Raw genomic sequence first — 21,762 nt, 5'->3', positions numbered from 1 at the left:
ATTTAAACACTGACTTCATTTGAGAAGCCCACCTGGATTGCCACTTCAACCCTGCTCTTCCTACCCACGTTCAACCCTCTGTACTTGCACCCAACATCCCCTTATCTCCAACAAACATGAGGGCTGTTATATGTTCCCACCATGATGTAAACATTCTCTCTAACATAATTTTAAATATTTTATTATAAACACCTACTTAATATTTTTTTCATTAATTTTGGTATAAAAGGACAACAAACTACCCACTATAAGCAGCTTGTCCAGTACAGTGCCTTGCATAGAACTGGTGCTCAATGAATATTTCTTCAATGAGTAAACGGAGCACCTTTGACTTATAGTAACTGGGAAGTGTTGAGAGATAAATAAACACCCCCTGCCCTTAAGGAGGATAACATTAAATGCAGAATGGCTGTTATATATAATTATATGATGATAATGAGTAAATAAAATTGACTTCAATTTAGATACATGGGGATTTGCTAACATGGTAAATTGGAATTAAATATTTAGCTCTCCCTTCTGGGATAATCTAATCCACACTAAACACTTCTGGAAGACCATTTTATGATTCTATATTACAGATGAGAAAACAGGCACAGCAAAGTTAGTTACTCAAGGTTACCCAGTGAATCAGAAGCGGAGCCAAGTTGTCAATATCTAGTACTTAGTGCTATCATTTTTAAACACCATTTTGTCTTTTTCTGTGATTGTCAGACTTCACTCCGTATACTTTAACAGCCTTCTCAAAACTATTTCTTGTACTATGTATATTTGCATATGGAAATTCACGAATGGAGGTACTTTGCGATGCATTTTCTTCTAGTCTTTAAAGTGAGAGACTTTCTGGGATGTGTCTCTGCACTCCTGTGGTACTCCCTTCTTTGTTCTTAACAGAGTGTTCGTGTTAGGCACTAATTGCCACTACAAAGTGCCAAGGCTGAACTCTTCTGCACTGGACCTCAGATTGGATACGCTACATCTCTAAGTGCCCATAGTGAGTTGGCTGGTGCATTCCATTGCAGTCAATGGACATTCTGGTGGAAAATGCTGCCAGTACTTAATAAATATTTGACAGGCTATTAAATTTAACAGGATTTCTAGTTCCAACATTCATATTGTGAGAGAAATAAACTCAAAAAGGTTTATGATGCCATTTCAAAAGGCCAGATGCCTGTTGTACTTTGTGCCATGTATGTACTAAGTACTCAATAAATATGCTTATATGTGGTGTTCGGGGGCTAAAGGCAAACATAGTGCATAATCAAAAGGCCTCAGAAAGCCTTTATCACCTCTGTACTATATACAGTTAGTGGACAAACTTTCACTCTTTATAACAACAAGTATTGCTGATATTAATTTCTCAAAGACAGGGCAAGTATACACTTGAGATTTTTTCCCCTAGTCCCAGACTGGACCAACTAGGGCTCTTTCTTTTTATACCTGAATATAGCACAAGGTGTTAAAATAATTTAAGCTGTATAAATTGTGGCTAACACATGCGACTTTTATTAGGTATGCAGTAATAAAAATAGGTATTTTATTAGGTATACTACACTCCTCTGAATCATTTTTCAGATCAGTTATACAATTTTCTCTCACCAGATATATTATCAAATAAAAGAATCCCCAATAAGAGAACATTTCCCTTGCTCTGTGAGCTTTGCTTAACCCTTCCTTTGTTCACCAGAAGCAAACCATCTCTACCCCTAAAGCACTCAAGCCAGCTCATTATATCAGTCTCCAGCCTCGCCTTGCGGCTCCAGGCTCAAGAAGAACTCTAAATGTCCAAAGTATTTACTGTTCTTAATTCCCAGTGTGATGTTAAATGAATTGGTTCTGTCATGTGAGTATAACTGATTATGTTTCCCCTAATAAAGATAGGCACTCAAGTTACCCATTTGTAAGTCAGCCTATGTAAAAGGAAGAGAGAACTTCTGTCAGATGCTAAGTTAACATCAATTGCACACACCATGGAAATGTCAATTAAAATTTGAATGTAATCTTTCAAACACAATTTTCCAGTCCAAGAAATGCGCATACATCCATAGTGAATTGAGAGGCATACAAGGTAAAGTATTAAGCTCAACAGGTGTGTTAATATTCTTGGTTGGTCATTGGTAATAATAGGATGATATCTGTAGAGTCAGAATACTTTTGATTTCATTTGAAAATGCAGATTCCATGAATTCATTCTCATTCATTAGCTCTGTTTGAGGGGAAAGGACTTTACAGAGATGTTGCTTCATTTCTGAATGCTGCAGTACCAACTAAGCTCTGCCAAGAAAAAATGGTTCCTTTCAAGAGTACATAGAGATGGAGTTGGCTTCCTGCTTTCAGAGATTATGAATGCTCTCAAACACTTCCAAAACAAAGTAAATTCCAAGATGGGTATTAAAGATTATTTTTTAAACTCCATTTGCCATAGTGGTCTGAATGTGACTATGACAAAGGCTAACAGAGTGAAAACAAATGTTTAAACCAAAGGTACCTGCCCACTGGAGAATTTACCTGCAGAGATTCCATTTCTTCATCTTTTCTATGAGTCTCCTCCAGCAGATCTAAAATAAGAAAGTAAAATACCGGGTAAAATATAATGTAAAAATGCATTGCTTCTTAGTATCAAAAGTTGATTCAGTCAGTAGCTTGCATAAACTATTGCCTGGAAAGAGAATTTGATGTTGAAGTACAAGAAACAACAAGAAAGGAATGCTCTCCGATCCCAGCTGATGAAATGAGGCAGAGATCTGGGCCCTGCCATGCCTAAGCTAGCTGAGAAGCCCTGGGTGATCTGAGGTCTGGTGGAGATTCCAGAAAATGAGACCAACTCAAGTACAAGTCTAACCTCATACCAATGCTTTAGAAATTTGGTCTAATGCTTATGTAACTCAAAAAACAATACAAAATTTTCTGAAAGAAAAAAATTTTTTTTTCTTTTGAAAGAAAAAAAATAGAGACAAACCATTTGCTCTTAAAATAAGCTCCCAAGCCAAGTTCCACCTCTAGAGTCAATTTTTAAAACCAAATTAAAATACCCTGGAATTATGGGTGTTATTAATGGAAAGAGAACACCCCCTTAACTGTAAAGTCATTAATTATCATTTCACACTGAGAGGGTGGGAAGCGCTGAAGCCACATCTGACCAACCGTCTGGCACCATCTCAGAGAAATCAGTGGCTGGAAGGTGAGTCAGTCAACTCCAGAGAGTCCTGTCTAAATGCATGTGTACAGGCACGGTGTCTCAGTGTCCTGCATTAATTTATGAACTTGCTATAAAGGAGAATGCATTTGGCAAGCAGAATTTTCTGCCTGCAGCCATACCACCCTGTGCTCTGATCTTATTAGATCTTGCAAACCTAAAGAGGGCTGGGCTGACTTAGAACTTGGATGGAAACTGGTAAAAAAAATACCTACAGCAGCGCACATCATGATTAGTGTTTGCCTTACGCTGTGATGTATATAACTTCCCAAGAGGCTGTGCTGCAGAAAAGGAAAATACAACACACAGAAACTCAATGCATATCCCAGAAAAGCATATGCAAATGTTAGTAGCAAATGCTGCTAGAAGGAGCAGGAAAGTAGTATAGTGGGTAGCAAGTCACACTGGTCTGTGTCATAACTGGGGGGCAAAATCCTGAAACTTCAGGAGACCTGGTGGATGATATAATTGATGGTGATGACTTTTTGAGACTGCACAGTGAAGAGAAATACAGAGGGATGTCAGGCAATCTCCTTAACACACAATGTACTGGGATTAGGGATAAAAGTCAGGTGTGCTTTGTACCTGTCGATGGCTGATGTTGGCTCCCAAAGCACCCACAATCAGAGTTACATCAAGAAAGCTATGGGAGAATTATTAGGGTTTTATTATTAGGGCTATATTTTTAAAGGTTTTTGTTGACACATCAAATTTTTAGCTATAAAGTACAGACACCAATGGGTGGCGTGATACGTTAAGTGTCCTTGATCATATCGCTTCCTTTATCCTTACTTATCCAACGTGACATTGCAGCTACTGTCATTAAGAGGTCACGGGTATCTTGCATCTAAGCGTGCCACTTGACTTGATCTGGTAAATAGAAAATTGCAGAAGCAAGTGTGCCCATCCACACTGAGAGTTCAAAAGGCCTCATGCATTTTCACTTTTCCACGTGGTATTCTGTCACTACCATTTGCACAAGCCCAGGCCAGCCTGCTAGGTGACAAGAGACACATGGTCCAGGGTTCTTTCCACTCCTGAAACTCTGCAGGTTGCCCCAGCTGGTAGCCAGCAAATGCCCAGAAGCCAGATGACTTCCTGTTAGTCATCTGGCGTCATAAAAGGAAAATGTAATGCACAGAAATTCAGTGTATATCCCAGAAGGGCAAATGCAAATGGTTTTAGCAAATGCTGCCAGGCGGAGCAGGGAACAGTACAGTGGGTGGCAAGTCGCACTGGTCTGTGTCGTAACTGGGAGGGCAACATCCTGAAACTTCAGGGGACCTGACATGATATAATTGATGGTGCTGGCAGCCAACTGAGACCAGACAAACTGCCCAGCTAAGCCCGATACCAATTTCAGCTCACGGATTCATGACTTATGGGACAAATGTAATTGGGGGTTGTTTTGGTACATAGCACTTGCTCACTGATAATAATCAGCTAACCGAACATGCCAACCGAACAACAGGCATTTAGAATTTATTAGAAGGCTATAAGATTAATTAACCAATACATCTAATAACAATAGATAATAGAAAAACTGATCCAGATTCTGGAGAGAAAAACAACTGACCTGGGTGGGTAGGAATGTAGGTAGCATGAACTAATGGGCATTTTATACTGGGTAACACTCATCTTCACGTTACTCCACTCAAGATGGAATTCCATACAGAGAAGAGCTAATGAGACTAGCTTAGATCTCTTGCTTACTGCTTGGCCAAGGGAAAGTATGAAACACTTTCACTGATAATCCCAGAAGAATTGGATGGAGACCAGAAAGGACTGTTTCCAAACATCAGGGCACTATTAACAAGAGGAGGAGGTATGGATATCAGATAGGCCAAAACAACAGATGGTTTTAGTAATTGTATCTTCAGCACAACTCTCTTCAGTATTTGTGAGACATAAATTACTTCAATATCTTGGCTATTGTAAATAATGCTTCAATAAACATGGGGGTGAATGTATCTTTTTGGATTTCGTGTTTTCATTTTCTTCAGAAAAATACCCAGAAGGGGAATTGTAGGATCACGTGGCTGTTGTAGTTTTAATTTTTTGAGGAGCCTCCAAACTATTACCTCCAATGGTTGCACCAACTTACATTCCAACAGTGCACAACGGTTCTCTTTTCTTCATATCCCTGCCAGCATTTGCTTCTGTTGTCTTCTTGATAATAACCATGCTAACAGGTGTGAGGTGATAACTCATTATGGTTTTGATTTGCATGTCCCTGATGATTAGTGATGTTAAGCATCTTTTTAAATGTATACTGGCCATCTGTATAAGTCCCTTGGAAAAGCGTCTATTTAGTCCTCTGCCCATTTTTTAAATCAGATTTTTTTAACTGAGTGGTCTGAGTTCTTTATATTGATATAATTTAGATATTAACTCCTTATCAGATATATCATTTTCAAATATCTTCTCCCCCACAGTGGGTTGCTTTTTTGTTGATGATTTCCTTTGCTCTGCAAAAGCATTTCAGTTTGATGTAGTCCCATTTTTTTTTTTTTTTTAATTATTGCGCTTGCCTGAGGAGACACATCCAAAAAATACTGCCAAGATATCCCTATGTTTTCTTCCAGGAGTCTTATGGCTTCAGGTCTTCTCAAGTCTTTAACTCATTTTTAGTTTATTTTTGTATATTGTGTAAGAAAGTATCTGTGAATCAATAAAGAAGATGTGATACATATATATGATGAAATACTAGCCATAAAAAAAAGGAAGGAAATCTTGCCATTTGGAACAACACAGATGGACCTAGAGGGTATTATGCTGTGAAATAAGTCAGAGAAAGAAAGACAAATACCATATTATTTCACTTACAAGTGGAATCTAAAAACAAATCCATAACACCAAACAAACAAAACAAAACAGGCAAACTCATGGATACAGTGAACAAACTGGTAGTCTAAGGGTGGGTGAGAAGGTTGTGTGAAATAAGTGAAAGGATTAAGAGGTACAAAATTCCAGTTATAAATAAGTCATGGTGATGGAATGTATGGTACAGGGAATATTGTCAATAACACTGCAATAGCTTTGCATGATGACAGATGTTTACTAAACATACCGTGGTGATCAATCTGTATTGTATAGAAATGTCAAATTACTATGTTGTATTGTTTTCATTCAGTCGCTAAGTTGTATCCAACTCTTTGCGACCCCATGAACTGCAGTATGCCAGGCTTCCCTGTCTACCAGTTCCCAGAGTTTGTGCAAACTCATGTCCATTGAGTTGGTGGTCCCATCCAACCATCTCATTCTCTGTCGCCCTCTTCTCCTCCTGCCCTCAATCTGAAACTGATACAATACTGTATGTCAACTAAACTTCAATTAAATTTTTTTTTAAATAAAAAAGTATCTGTGAGATACAAAATCACTAGTGTGTCACTATGTGGCTATGGCCATTTTGCTCCACTATCTACCTATATAGGAGGTTCTCAGAGCTGAACCCCTTGTGATGAATGACATGATTAATGAAACAGTGGAGCCAGAACAGTGGATAGTGGGGTATAACAACCATTAAAGAAAACTGACCTTGTTTCTCCAGGGTCAACTTGGTATGGCAACCAACCAATCTTCTTAGCCAAAACTTAACTGGATAAATAATGGGTTTTGAATTTTATAGCCAAGCTCAACTCACACATTTGATAAAATAAATTATTTTTATTTTATTTAGTAAAGGAGTTCAGTCTATTCTTAGAACATCATAGAACTATCACAATTTAAAAATTATGCTCTCGGTTTTCTTCAAATACATAAACGTGACACTGCTCTTCTAAAAAGCTGATCCCAATGGCAATGCTTGATTTTGAATGACTTTACAAAACTACCATGGAATTCCTATAGTTGATTTAAAATATAGAATTCCCCTTCTGTTCACCCTCACTGATTTTCATCCCAGCTTCTATCAAGGGTACAAGTGGACAACTGTTCTTTTTCTGTCTCTATGTCAAATCCTTCCCTTTTGAGATCTTCACGTTCTTCTCCATGTGGTTCCTGTGAAACTTGCAGTCAAAGGGCCAACCTCTCTGGCCACAAAAGTAGGTCATGACCCAGACTGGCCTATCAGGGCATCTTACCTCCCCAAGCATATAAGCTAAGCGAATGCCAGCAGGAATCCTTTTTTTAGGGAATAATATGGATTCCAAGAGAGAACTCTCCTTCTGAACCTGCAAGCTTAGATAAGCCTGGTGCTTCCAAGGTGCTATTTTCTCCTATGTCAAAGGAATGTGTACCAACCATGAAGCTGCCAGGGAAGAACACAGAGTCAAGAAGCAGAATTGGCTGAGGACAAGATCCACCCTTATCTGAAGGCCACATAACTACTTCTAATGTTTTTCTTTTTCTTTTTTTTTTTCAGTAGTAGCTGCATTGCTGTCATTGCTATAAGTCTCTGTGGATGTGGCTGTGCTGAACCTTCTTATCTCAGCGCAGAAACTTGGAGAACTTGGGGTTAGCAAGAACTCTGTATTTCACAGTGAAACATTTCATTCTGTAATAAATAGATGAAGACATGAAGCTCCAAGAAGGCAAACTGTTTGCCTGCAATTACCTAGCGCTACAGCCACAGCTACAGCTCTGCTCTCGCGTCTCCCTAGCTCATCTCTTTAGTACCACTCAGTACTTAATTGCATCCTTCTTCATATGGTTATTTTATTTTTAAAAAATAATTTTAAAATATATTTATTTATGGCTGCACTGGGTCTTCGTCACTGCCCCCGTGTTTTCTCGAGCTGCAGTGAGCAGGGGCTACTCTCCAGCTGTGGTGAGAGGGCTTCCCACTCTGGTGGCGTCCCTCCTGGAGCATGGGCTCCAGGGCGGTCTGGCTTCAGCTGCTCCAAGGCATGTGGGGCCTTCCCAGATTGAACCCATGTCCCCTGCATTGGCAAATAGATTCTTAACCACTGGATGACCAGGGAAGTTCCATACGGTTATTTTTTAAGTGCACACATTTGTATTCATCTCACTTATCTTAGGAGGCCACTGATGTCAACAATGAGGGCTTTGATGTCTTTATATCCACAGCTTCCCTAACCACTGCTTAACCACCTTTGCTACTTAACTCAGTTCCCTAAAATACCCTTCTCTGCCTATATCATTTCTTTATTCATTTGCTCACTTGCTAGGTGCATTGTTCAAGTATATGCATTTGGAATGATAAACAGGGCTGTTAACCTGTGCTGATGAAAAATGGCTACTAGGCATCACTGAGCAGAGACTGCTCTATTGCAAACAGACATGAGATGGGGGAACACAGGTGAGATCTCTGGACAGCTGACGTTACACAATTCTGTGACAATAGACTGTGCTGTGACTCCTGGTTCTAATGAGCAAACTTGCCGTTTGTTCTTCCTTGCTTTAGAACAAAGGATCAGCATGGAAAAAGCAGAAGGGCTTCTCTGCTCCCTTGCTCACCACTGGCATGTTTCTGTTTTGCTTTATTATTCTCTGGTTTGCTGTTCAACACAAACAGCAATTCAACTGCCATGCAAATTGCTGTGGCTAAATGTGCTTCCATCAACATTAGTAAATGAGAGGTGCTTTTTTTTTTTTTTGGTGAAAAGGGCAGCCATCCTGTGTATTTGTGTTGGACTGGCTTGAGCCAGTTTAAATGAGCTGATACTAACTCATTATGACATATGGTTATTAGAGGAGGGAAAAAGTCCCACTTAAAAAGGCAGGACATTATGGGTGAGAAGCGGAGAATCCTGTTGTTCTGTTTTGTTTTCCTCCATGTTGCATTTCTCTGGCACACACAGGGTAATATATCATGATCATGTTTCTGGCTAAGACTGTCTTCCACCACTTCCTTTGCAACTAGTGGTCTGGCTATTTAAGGAGGTTTGACACTTTTTAAATGTTGATTCTGGTTCCTAGTAGCCAAGGAAACAGATAGGTTGTTTGTTTAATTGCTTTTAAAAGGAGAATCCTGTTCAGGTGTGCATAAGTCATTTAGCAGCTTGACCCTTCACAGAAAGGTTGGAGATCAAGCTTAGAAAGAAGTACGTTTTTGATTTTGTTTTCCCTAAATTTTACTATAAAATACCTCATCCACATTATAACTTAGCCTAGTTGGTAATGGAGAGAAAGTTCTAGAAACAAGGATTTCAGACTTAGCAGCATTTACAACAACAGCACTGGACGCGGTAGCAGTGGCAGGAGAATATGGTGAAATAGTGACTGCAGTTTAGGAAAAAGCATTTAGTTTCTGGCTCATGTATCCCATTTAGTAATTTAGTGCTCCTTTTCAACGCTACTCTATGTGTCCTAACATCTATGAAAAACAATGTGATGTGAAAGTAGCTAGATGTGTCCAACTTTTTGCGACCACATGGACTATACAGTCCATGGAATTCTCCAGGCCATAATACTGGAGTGGGTAGCTGTCCCCTTATCAAAGGGATCTTCCCAACTCAGGGATCAAACCCATGTTTCCTGCATTGCAGGCAGATTCTTTACCAGCTGAGCCACCAGGGAAGCCCAAGAATACTGCACTGGGTAGCTTATCCATTCTCTAGCGGATCTTCCCAACCCAGGAATTGAACTGGGGTCTCCTGCATTGCCCGGCAGAGTCTTTAACATCTGAGCTACAGGGAAGCCTGTGGAAAACAATAGATAATGTAAAATAACAGACAATGTAATTCCCATGAAATTTCTGTGGAAAACCCATGGAAAACAATAGATGATGTAAATTCTCAAAAGAATAATTTGTAGCAAGTAAACCCGTGCCATTTTTCCTTGTGGGTGGTAGGTGTGGCACAACGGAATTAACCAAATTAAAGAACACACCACAACCCTAAGACGCCACAAACGACGGACCTAGCCTCCCGCTGTTACACGCTAGATGCTCCAGATACTATCTACATGCTGAAGACACGGTCAATTTCCCTTTGCTTTTCCTGGCTCCCAAGTTATTCAGGATTGCTGACACTTTAGGGACCACTGAACTAACCTAATGCTAAGGTTTTGGATTTTGATTTTTTAAAAAAAGAAGTAGAATTCTTATGAATTAAATCACACACACTTTCAAGTGTATAGCATAAACAAACAATTTAAAAAGCTAAAAGAAAGAAGCTTTGGTGGAAGCAGAAGTGAAGGGGCTGGAGGCTCAACCACTGGACTTCCCTCTAATCCTGGCATCAACCTCTGTGGCTGTGGTATGGCTATAAAGCTCCACACTGTGCTAATTAAGGACCATTGCTCACTGCTCTAACACTTTTCACATCTTAGAGATGAGGACTGAGTTCCGAGAGATTAAAAGCCCCTGTCAACATCACATAACTAGTGAATAGAAGTGTGTGAACCTAAGCCTGGGGTTTCTGACCTGGACCAGGGTTATTTCTCAAAACAGTGACTATCTTCCTTGCCTTTCGAGATTTCTACTGACATGACATAGTATTTCAAGCTCTGCTATAAATGCCTATACATTTTCCAATGTCTCCCCAAACTAAAAGGAAACTTTGCTAAAGAACTTGAATAACATCAGGCATCTATGAGAATACCTACAGTTAACGACAGTCCACAATAAAATGCCTCAACTCTGGGAGATGACATCAAAAGATGTGGCTGTGATGGAAAGCAACACCTAGACACTTGAGAAAGCAGTTGTTTTTGGCAAAATGTGTTCAACATACGACATATATAGTATCTCACAACATAAAAACAGCCAAAAGTTTGTTTAAAGGAATAGGCGACAGTTAAATAGTTGCTCAGCTTAATATAACATTTGTCAGCAAATGTTCTGCCTGCTTTTTTACACTAGTAAAGGTAAATAAGGTGAATGAATAACATTATGATTATACATTAGACAAAAAAAACTCAAAAAACAATAAAATGTATGCTTTTAAATAAACATTAGTAAAACACTTAATATAGTGTGAAAGTGTATAAATTGACATTAGTAAAACACTTAATACAGCCTGGTACATAGTAAGAGTTTATATATATGTGTACACATATATAGTAATAATTACCCATAGTACACCTGCCAAAATTAGAAAAATATGTGAAAAATAATCACCTGCATTTTGAAACAAATAAGCCAAACAAGCCCTCAAGCATTCTGAATTTGGATTCCATCCATAACTGGTAGCTACTTACTTAGAACTCGGCCATATCTACTGCCACCCACTGGTACATATCTGGATATACCACGGCGAGTTGAGAGTTTTCTCATCAGGCCAGACCACAGAAAACACACAGGTTAAAATGAAGAACAACATTCAAAAAGTATGTCTATCCTCTGTGGTTTGTCTCAGACGCTGAAACAACATGCTGGTCTACAGATGGAGCCCAAATGGCCCAATAAATGAAAGGTTCATAATCCACTGTCTGTCTTAGGCATGTGGTAAAACACCCAAATACAGGTACTCATGTTTTATTTGATGTCAGTTCACTTCTGGTGAAACTTTCCATCTTGACAACTTTAGAGATTTAAAACTTCTCCATAAAACTGTGACATTATGGAAAACAACAGAATAATCTGCCCCATTCAGCCTCCTTCTTGGCTCTGGTGTGAAGAAACACCAAGATACAGAATGGAGGTTTCAACTGAGTCAGCTATTCAGATTTTTAATATTTCGACTAGCAACAAGAGCAGAGAAAGTAAGAATATCTTAAGAAACAAGTTAACTGGCTTAAATCAATTTAAGGGCTATTTTGGTTAAAAGGACTACATGTGACAATTAGCACAATGAGCAAGAGACAGGTATGATCTGTTCTAAACACCACTTCGAGAATAAGTTTCATGTGCTCAAACTCAGGCATAAAATCGTGTTCCTCCCTACATACAGTATCTCTAAATTAAATTCACCTAGTGGAAAGTTTGGCTTTTATTTAAATTCCTTTATCTTGGACTGTTTAGGTTCTGGACTTATAAGGTATAAGTGAATATGTATATTGGGGCCTATAGTAATTCTGGCTGTTTGATGTGTTCTTTGATCATCTTCGATTTATAGAAACCACAAGTCTTTGTGCTTGTTTCTTGATGTACCTACTAATAAATCAGATCTAGGCTTCTTAGGGAGAAGGCAATGGCACCCCACTCCAGTACTCTTGCCTGGAAAATCCCATGGATGGAAGAGCTTGGTAGGCTGCAATCCATGGGGTTGCTCAGAGTCAGACATGACTGAGAGACTTCACTTTCACTTTTCACTTTCATGCACTGGAGAAGGAAATGGCAACCCACTCCAGTGTTCTTGCCTGGAAAATCCCAGGGACGGGGAGCCTGGTGGGCTGCTGTCTATGGGGTCACACAGAGTCGGACACGACTGAAGTGACTTAGCAGTAGCAGTAGCAGGCTTCTTAGGCCTTTCAAACCCTAGGTCTACTCTAAATATATTCTAAATAGAGATGAAGGTCTGAAAACCAAACATAAATAACAAATCTTAAAAGCAATGAGAAAGAAACGATACCATAGTTATAAGAGGAAAATAGAATCCTAGCAAATTTCTCTTTAGAATCCATTGAGATGATAAAAATTTTAAAATGCTGATAGAAAAAGAAATGACAACTCAAGAGTCCTGTATGCAGAGTCTCCTTCAAGACTAAAGGTGAATTCAAGGCATTTTCAGGGAGAAAAATTAAGATAATTAGTTGTCCACAGCTGTTATTTTAGGGACTGATACTTAAAAAACAACTAAAGAAAAGTTCCTAAAAAGAGATGATAAAAGAATCTCAAAAGATCAGGAAGAAAAAAAGAACACAGTAATCAAATATATGGATAAATCCAATAGATTTGCCTTCTCCTATTGAGGTTTTAAAATTATGTTTGATAGTTAACAGAATGATGTGATATGACTCTAAATAAATATAAAAGAATATTTAAGACAATTAAATTACAAATAGGAAGGACAAAAGAACATGAAGGAAGAATGTTTTCTACTCTTCAAACTGATAAAATGACAATACTAGTAGACTTTGACAGCTATATATACATAGTGTAATGTTTACAGCAACCACTAAAAAAGCTACACAAAGAGATCCATTAGAAAAAGGAATCAATAAATCACAATGGAATTCTAAAATAACAAAAAAATGGAATTCTAAAAAACAATTTTTAGAAAAAATGGAATTCTACAAAAGTGAAATTCTAAAAAGCCAAAGAACCCACAGGAAGATAGAAAAAAGGCAGAGAAATAGAAAACAAAGAAAACAAACAAACAAACGGCAGACCTAAGTCCTAACATCAGTAATCACATTACATAAAGGTGGTCTGTGGGACTTCCCTGGTAGACCAGCGGTTAAGAATTCACCTGCTGGTCCAGGGGACATAGGTTCAATCCCTGGTCCGGGAACTAATATCCCACACGCTGCAAAGCAAAGCGCACCACATCTACGACCCCTGCATGCTCTAGAGCTCACGTGCCACAGTTACTGAGCCAGTGCACCAGCAGCTCACGCGCCCTAAAGCCTGTGCTCTGCAACAAAAGAAGCCACCGCAATGGAAAGCCCCGTGCACTACAGCACAGGAGAAAGCCTGTGTGCAGAGGCAAAGAGCCTGTGCACCACAAGGAAGATCCAGGGCGGCCAAAAAAAAAAAAAAAAAAAGGTCTAAATACACCAAATAAAAGATAGAAAGATAAAAGACAGAAACTGGCAGACCGGATTAATGACCACTCTGCTATTTTATCCATGACATTACCTATGACACTAACTATATGCTGTCTATAAGGCAGTCACTTCAAATATAATGATACAGGCAGAATGAAAGTAAAAAATGGAAAAAACATACACTGTGCAAATATCAAGGAAAAAAAAAAGCAGGGATTATTATATTGATGTAAAGTAGATTCCAGAGCAAAGAAAATGACCAGAAACAGAAAAGTACATTTTATACCGATAAAAAGGGCCAATCTAGCAAGTGATATAACTGAAAGGAACAACAGAGACACTCAAAACTAGAATGGGAAATTTGAACATCGCTCTTTCAACAATCAGTATTACAGCTCGACAAAAAAACCATCAAGGGTATATATAAGCATAACTATAACAAAGAAACCTCTAAACACACTGAAACTAAACACTTTCAAATAATACGTGGGTCAAAAAGGATGTCTCAAGGGAGATAAAAATATCATAAACTGAATAAAATGAAAACACAACATGTCAAAGACTGTAGAACACAGCCAAAGGAGTTAAGAGAAGAAAATCTATAAAAATAAAGCATATTTAGAGTAGAGGAAATATCTTATATACTATGCTCCAACATCAAGAATCTAAAAAAAGAAGAAAATAAATCCTATGCACCAAAAGGAAAAAAAAAAATTAAGATAACAACAGAAATCAATGAAGTTGAGAACAGGAAGACAATAGAGAAAAATCAGTGAATCAAAGAGGTGCTCCTTATATAATTTAATAAAACTGGCAAATCTTTAGCAAGGTGGACGAGAGAGCTAGAGTATGTGTGACATTAGGAATGAAACAGGGGCTCTCACTACAGATTAGCAGACAGCAAAGGGATATTAAGGGAAAACTATGAGCAACTCTTCATGTATAAATCTGACAATTCAGATGAAATGGACCACTTTTTTAAAACATGTAAAGTATCATAATTTACCAACATAAAATAAACACTTTGAATAGTCTTATAACTATTAAGGAAATTACATTTGTAGTATTAAAATTCCCAGAAATCTCCAGACCAGAAAGTTTAACTCATGAAGTCTACCAAATGTTTAAAAAAGAATTAGCACCAATTTTACACAACTTCTCGCAGAAAACTGAAAAAAAAAAGGATACTTCCCAATTCATTTTATCAAGTTAGTATCAGCCTGCCACCAAAAATACACAATTAAAAAAAGAAAAAGAAAGAAAACTGCAGCTCCCTCTTAAATACAGATGCAAATATCCTTAACAAAATATTAGAAAATAAAATTTAACAGTATATAAAAAATTATATATCATGACTAAGTTGGGTTTATTCTAGGGATACAAGCTTGGTTCAATATTCAAAAATCAATCAATGTAATCCATCATTTTAACAGATTAAAGAAAAAAAATCACATAATTATGATCAGTTGATACATAAAATTATTTTACAAAATTCATTGTACATTCATGATTTTTTACAAATTCAGAAAAAAGAAACAGAACTTCCTCAACTTGATAAAGAGCATCTATAAAAAACCTACACCTAACATCATACTTAATGATACAAGATGAAATGTTTTCCCCTTAAGATTAGAAATAAGGTAAGAACGCTCTCACAATTCTTATTCATGATATTGTACTATTTCTTCAATGCAATAAAGCAAGAAAAGGGAATGAAACATACACAGATTGGAAACAAAGATATAAATAAAAGTGTCCCTATTTGAAGATAACATGATTGTCTTTAGAGAAAATCCCAAAGACTCTAACACAAAAACCTAAATAGACAACACTAGCCTCTGAAATCATTCAGTGAACTCAGCGAAGTACAGTACACAAGAGAGATAAACAAAAAGAGACTATGTTTCAGAATACTTGGAATGAACATGCAGAAACCAAAATTAACAATTAAAACACCAATTTAAAAGACCCCCTCCCAAACGAAACACTTAAGTGTAAATTGAACAAAACATGTGAAGGACTTGTATGTAAAACACTGGTGAGAAATACCATGTGCATGGGCTGGAAGACTCACATTATAAAGATGTCATTTCTTTCCAAACTGATAGGAAAGTTCAATAGAATTTCTAAAAAATTCCTGCAATTTTTTTTTTTGTAAATAAAGACAGGTGGAAACAGTGTCAGACATTATTTTGGGGGGCTCCAAAATCACTGCAGATGGTGACTGCAGCCATGAAATCAAGACACTTACTCCTTGGAAGGAAAGTTATGACCAACCTAGATAGCATATTAAAAAGCAGAAACACTACTTTGCCAACAAAGATCTGTCTAGTCAAGGCTATGGATTTTCAGTGGTCACGTATGGATGTGAGAGTTGGACTGTGAAGAAAGCTGAGTGCCAAAGAATTGAAGCTTTTGAACTGTGGTGTTGGAGAAGACTCTTGAGACTCCCTTGGACTGCAAGGAGATCCAACCAGTCCATTCTAAAGGAGATCAGTCCTGGGTGTTCATTGGAAGGAATGATGCTAAAGCTGAAACTCCCAATACTTTGGCCACTTCATGCGAAGGGTTGACTCACTGGAAAAGACCCTGATCCTGGGAGGGATTGGGGGCAGGAGGAGAAGGGGACGACAGAGGATGAGATGGCTGGATGGCATCACGGACTCGATGGACATGAATTTGAGTGAACTCCGGGAGTTGGTGATGGACAGGGAGGCCTGGGGTGCTGCAATTCATGGGGCCGCAAAGAGTCGGACACGACTGAGCAGCTGAACTGAACTGAACTGAAAGACAAGATTATTCTAAAATCTGTAAGGAAAGGTAAAGGAACTAGAGTAGCTGAAACAATTGAGCAAACTGGTTGAAATCAGTGTATTCCACTTCTAGACTTGTTTCAGAGCAACAGTAATCAAGACTGTGTAGTCTTGGTGGAGGTATATACACACAGACCAATGGAACAGATAGAAAACTTGATTATAGAAAAGGAGAATGGATTAGTGGTAGCCAGAAGTTAAGAAGTTAAGTAGGGGTAGAAGAAAAGTGAGTGTAGCTATAAAAGGCAACATGAAAGATCTTGGTGTTGGTGGAACTGTTCTGTATATTGGCTGTATTGATGCCATTATCTTGGTTGTGATACTGTATAATAGTTCTGTAAGATATTTTTCTATTGGAGGAATAATGAAATGTAGACATGTAGTATTTCCCATGTTGAGACAGATAAAAGATATGTCTGCAAATTTACTCCCAAGACCATTATCTTCTCTCAGAACTGCAATATCTTCTTGCATGGTCTGTTATGTCCTTCCTGAAGGTGAAAGTGAAGTCGCTCAGTCGTGTCTGACTCTTCGTGACCCCATGGACTATATCCTACCAGGCTCCTCTGTCCAGGCTCCTACAGCTACTCCTCTGTACCTCTTGTCCAGGCAAGAGTACTGGAGTGGGTTGCCACTTCCTTCTCCAGGGGATCTTCCCAACGCAGGGACTGAACCCGGGTCTCCCACACTGCAGGCAAACGCTTTACCCTCTGAGCCACCAGGGAAGCCTTCCCTAGCTAGAAAACATCTTAGCCATTCTTCAAATCCCAGCTAAAGCAAATATCCTCTGTCGCCTTTCACCAACTATCCCATGCCCAAACACCACTCATATTCCTGGAGATAATGCTTTAGGTTCTGTGTCCCCCAAATACTTTGTTTTTCCTCTATTATAGTAATTGTAAAATATAATTATTCCGAAGTTGTAACTATAATTTATTTCATTATATTTTGTTATTTGTATACAATTCATCTCTTCTAATCTTCCTGAAAATGGGATCGCTTGGTATTACTTCTCACAATTTTACATGAATAGATCACCCATAAGATAAAAAGTTTAACTAAAACATTCTGAAGTATTTTAGAAAAAATGACAGAAAATGGATATCAAAAGTTATTTAATTATGTTTTGAGGTTAATACCTCAAAATGTCCTTTACCATCTATCCATCCTTACTGCACTGCCCTAGTCCAGACAACCATCTTCTCTTTCCTACACAAGGACAATTACCCATATTTCTAGAGCAAAGCATACAGTTTAATACTCTACTATTATTAAGAGAAAAAAAGAAAAAAAATGGACATGCTAAGGAATATAGGGTATAAGCTTTGGTGTCATAGTCACTTGGATATATAATCTTATCCATCTACTTATCCTCTGGCAAAAGTCAAAAGAATCCAGTCAGACTTGAAATCAGGATAACTTGAAAATTAGGACAACAGTAAAACCAGTGACTATACAGGCCAATCAATAATTTGAGATTCATGACTGAGTTTCAACCAAGCTCACCCTAGAAAGGTATGGTTTACTCAGTATGATGGAAAAATATCAGAATGAGAGTCAGGAGACCTGGATTCTAGCTCTTTTCTGCTCCTCGTTAGCTAACTAGATTTGTAAGAATGGTCACTTCATCTTTCTTGCCCACAGTGATCATATCAATAAAATAATGGGAGTAACTAGATTATTGCAAAAATCTTTCAGCACTGAAATGTTCAGCAATACATTTTAGTAGATTGCTGTAAGATCTCTAATGTGAGTTGCTGTCTCTTAGTTGATTGCCTCAGTGGGAGAGTAACAATTATTCAGAATTAATAATCCCCTCAAAGCTTTTTAGAAACCCCAACAGATCCTTCACTTAGTTTAAGTAATTATCCTTATTGTTAGTACTGATAATAAGAACATGTGACAAATTCACTCTCATTCACCTATAATATCTATTTGTTTCTTTTACACTCAGGGTAAACACTTTTAGATAATTACAAATCTTCCCTTTTTGTTCTTCAAACGCTCACAATTACAATAATTCTTTTCTATCTTCTTATTCAGAGTTCTTTTTAAATTCTAATAAATAAATCAACCATTTCATCTGGAAGTGGAAAAATCTCACAAAATGGACTTTTACAGAAATGAACTATCTAACACAGATATTTTCCTTTGTCCGATCTGTTGCTTTTCTTGTCAGTGTCATGGCCAAAAAAAAAAAAAAAGGCCATGAATGTCCTCAAAGGACAGCTTTCTCCTGAACCAGGCCTCATGCAGACCTTCTAAAGGGCAGACAAAAATACCAAACCTGGTACATGAATAGGGAGAATTAGGATTTTAGGGGGGTTAGTCCCATTTATAAGAATTTATAAGAATTAAAAATGTGTGTCCCATTTAAACAAACGGATTCAACAAATACCCAACTAATCAGCAATAGAAAAATAAAAATAAATCAAAAGAGTCACTGATGTAAGATTACAGCACGAAAAGAAAATTTTTTAATGAGTATTTTCTTAGGTGTTAGGTTCACAAGGCAAATGGTTTTCATGGATAATCTCACAGGTCATTGCTTCCTTTAATTAGTAACCTTTGCCAAACATAAAAAAGCCTCAAGTAATTTTTAATACTGATTACAACTGTCTAGCCCATTAACAAATTGTTATATTAACATCAGCCACGCTACTGTATATCTTTAAAGGTTATTCATTTCATTTTCATAGATTTTAATCAGCTTTTCCTTTCCCACTAGGGTTGATCACTGAACAGCAATAGAAGCATTTTGCCTTTTTTTGCTTTCAGATCTGCAGCATCTTGACCGAATAAGAAGTCCATAAAATGCAAAAAGTGTGGATCAGAAATTAGATGGCAGTGGTGACTTATAGTGGAGAAGGAAATGGTTACTTATAAATATATTAAAAAAGCCAGGCTCTGTGAATTCCACGGGTGTCCTGGTTGAATCAATTTCATGTTGCCATAATACTTCTGGAAGTCTCTTTAAAATTCCTCTTTCCATCAGCAGCTTCTCTTATTTGCATTAGCTGGGAACAGTACATATAATCATAACTGACCGACTGGAGGGAATTTAGATTTATAAAACAGGGAATGGAAAGGAAAATGTTCATTGTTTAGAGTCTCCAAAGTATAAACTGTTATATTTGTTTGGGAAACAGAATGCACTATATTTGTAGTCTAATCCCAAGGGGTTAGCCAGGTCTAGAAGTTTGTAACGAACCTCAAGGGATCCACTCTCAAACAATGGCCTCTTTCCCCCAGCACTTTCATATATAAATATATGTAGAGAACAGGAGTCCTGGGCTTTTGAATACCATGTCATTACACATGTAAGACCTCTGTTCAAATGTCATTTTATCAGAGAGGACTTCCCTGGTCTAAGAAGATCTCAAAAAGTACTTTCTACAGTTCTACCTTGATCTGATGTTGATATACATACACTATATAAAATACATACATGTTTTATATATAGAACATTTATGGACATCAAAGGCTATGTATCTGAAGACAAACATACAGCTCACTTTCAAAATAAATATATACCTTAAAGAAGATAAATATTTACTAAGAAAAGGTTGAAGCTGCAGAATAAGTATGACCAAGGAAACCAGAATAACATAAAATTAGAGGAGGAGGAGGAAGAAGGAGACAGAGTGAGAACAAAAGTAAAAGACACATGGGAAGGACTACCATTTCAACAGTTTCTCCACGTCTCCTAAAGTAGATTTCATTTCAAAATTCTATCTTCATCTGTTCAACCATCCCGTCACCACCTCCATCAGGTCTCTGTTCTTTGCAATCCCATCTCTAGTCCTACTTGCATCCCTGCTCTTTGTGGATATGTCATTATCACTGCCACAGAGTCTTTGATAAGACTGAGTCTTCTGCCTAGAACAAACTTCCCATTCATTCCTTCACTTCACATAAGTCTCTGCTCAAATATCACCAAATCGGAGAGGACTTCCCTGAACTAAAAAGATCTAAAATGATATACACCTTAGTTCTGTCTAACGTACCCTGCTTTTATTTTCTTCTTAGTCCTTTTTGACATTATTTCATTAAATAATGAAACATTATTTGTACATTCAACTGCTGTTTTTTTCTCTCCAGCAGAAGGTCAGTCACTCAGTCGTGTCCAGCTCTTTGCGACCCCGTGGACTGCAGCACGCCAGGCTTCCCTGTCCATCACCAACTCAAGAAATTTGCTTAAACTCATGTCCATCAAGTCGGTCATGCCATCCAATCATTTTATCCTCTTATGTCACCTTCTCCTCCCACCTTCAACCTTTCCCAGCATCAGGGTCTTTTCAGATGAGTCGGTTCTTCGCATCAGGTAGCCAAAGTATAGGAGTTTCAGCTTTAGCAACAGTCCTTCCAGTGAATATGCAGGACTGATTTCCTTTAAGATGGACTGGTTGGATCTCCTTGCAGTCCAAGGGACTCTCAAGAGTCTTCTCCAACACCACAGTTCAAAAGCATCAATTCTCTGGTGCTCAGCTTTCTTTATGGTCCAACTCTCACATCCATACATGACTACTGGAAAATCTATAGCTTTTACTAGACTGATCTTTGTCGGCAAAGTAATGTCTCTTGTTATTACTATGCTGTCTAGATTGGTCATAGCTTTTCTTCCAAGAAGCAAGTGTCTTTTAATTTCATGGCTGCAGTCACCATCTGCAGTGATTTTGGAGATCAAAATATAAAGTCTGTCACGTTTCCATTGTTTCCCCATCTATTCGCCATTAAGTGATAGGACCAGATGCCATGATCTTAGTTTTTTGAATGCTGAGTTTTAAACCATATTTTTCACTCTCCTCTTTCATTTTCATCAAGAGATTCTTCAGTTTCTTTTTGCTTTCTGCCATAAGGGTGTTATCATCTGTATATCTGAGGTTATTGACAATTTTCCCAGCAATCTTGATTCCAGCTTTTGCGTCATTCAAACCAGCATTTCACATGATGTACTCTGCATAGAATAGACAAATAAGCAGGGTGACAATATATAGCTTTGACATACTCCTTCCCCAATTTTGAACCAGTTCATTTTTCCACGTCTGGTTCTAACTGTTGCTCCTTGACCTGCATACAGATTTCTCAAGAGGCAGGTCAGGTAGTCTGGTTATTTCCATCTCTTTAAGAATTGTCCACAGTATGTGGTGATCCACACAGTCAAAGGTTTTAGAGTAATCAATGAAGCAGAAGTAGATG

General features: G+C 37.9%; 1 protein-coding gene across 1 annotated transcript in view; it reads right to left on the bottom strand.

Moving 5' to 3' along the window:
• The window catches only part of CEP128 (centrosomal protein 128), a 466,954-nt gene that overhangs the window by 102,296 nt on the left and 342,896 nt on the right, over nt 1-21,762 (bottom strand). The window contains exon 19 of the mRNA XM_018053897.1: nt 2,509-2,558. Coding sequence (XP_017909386.1) covers nt 2,509-2,558 — 50 coding nt within the window. The remainder of the gene's footprint in view (nt 1-2,508; nt 2,559-21,762) is intronic.

Source organism: Capra hircus, chromosome 10 (genome assembly GCF_001704415.2).
Source record: "Capra hircus breed San Clemente chromosome 10, ASM170441v1, whole genome shotgun sequence".
Classification (NCBI taxonomy): Eukaryota; Metazoa; Chordata; class Mammalia; order Artiodactyla; family Bovidae; genus Capra; species Capra hircus.
The sequence above is the reverse complement of the archived record's forward strand: the minus strand, read 5'-3'. Positions and strand labels throughout refer to the sequence as shown.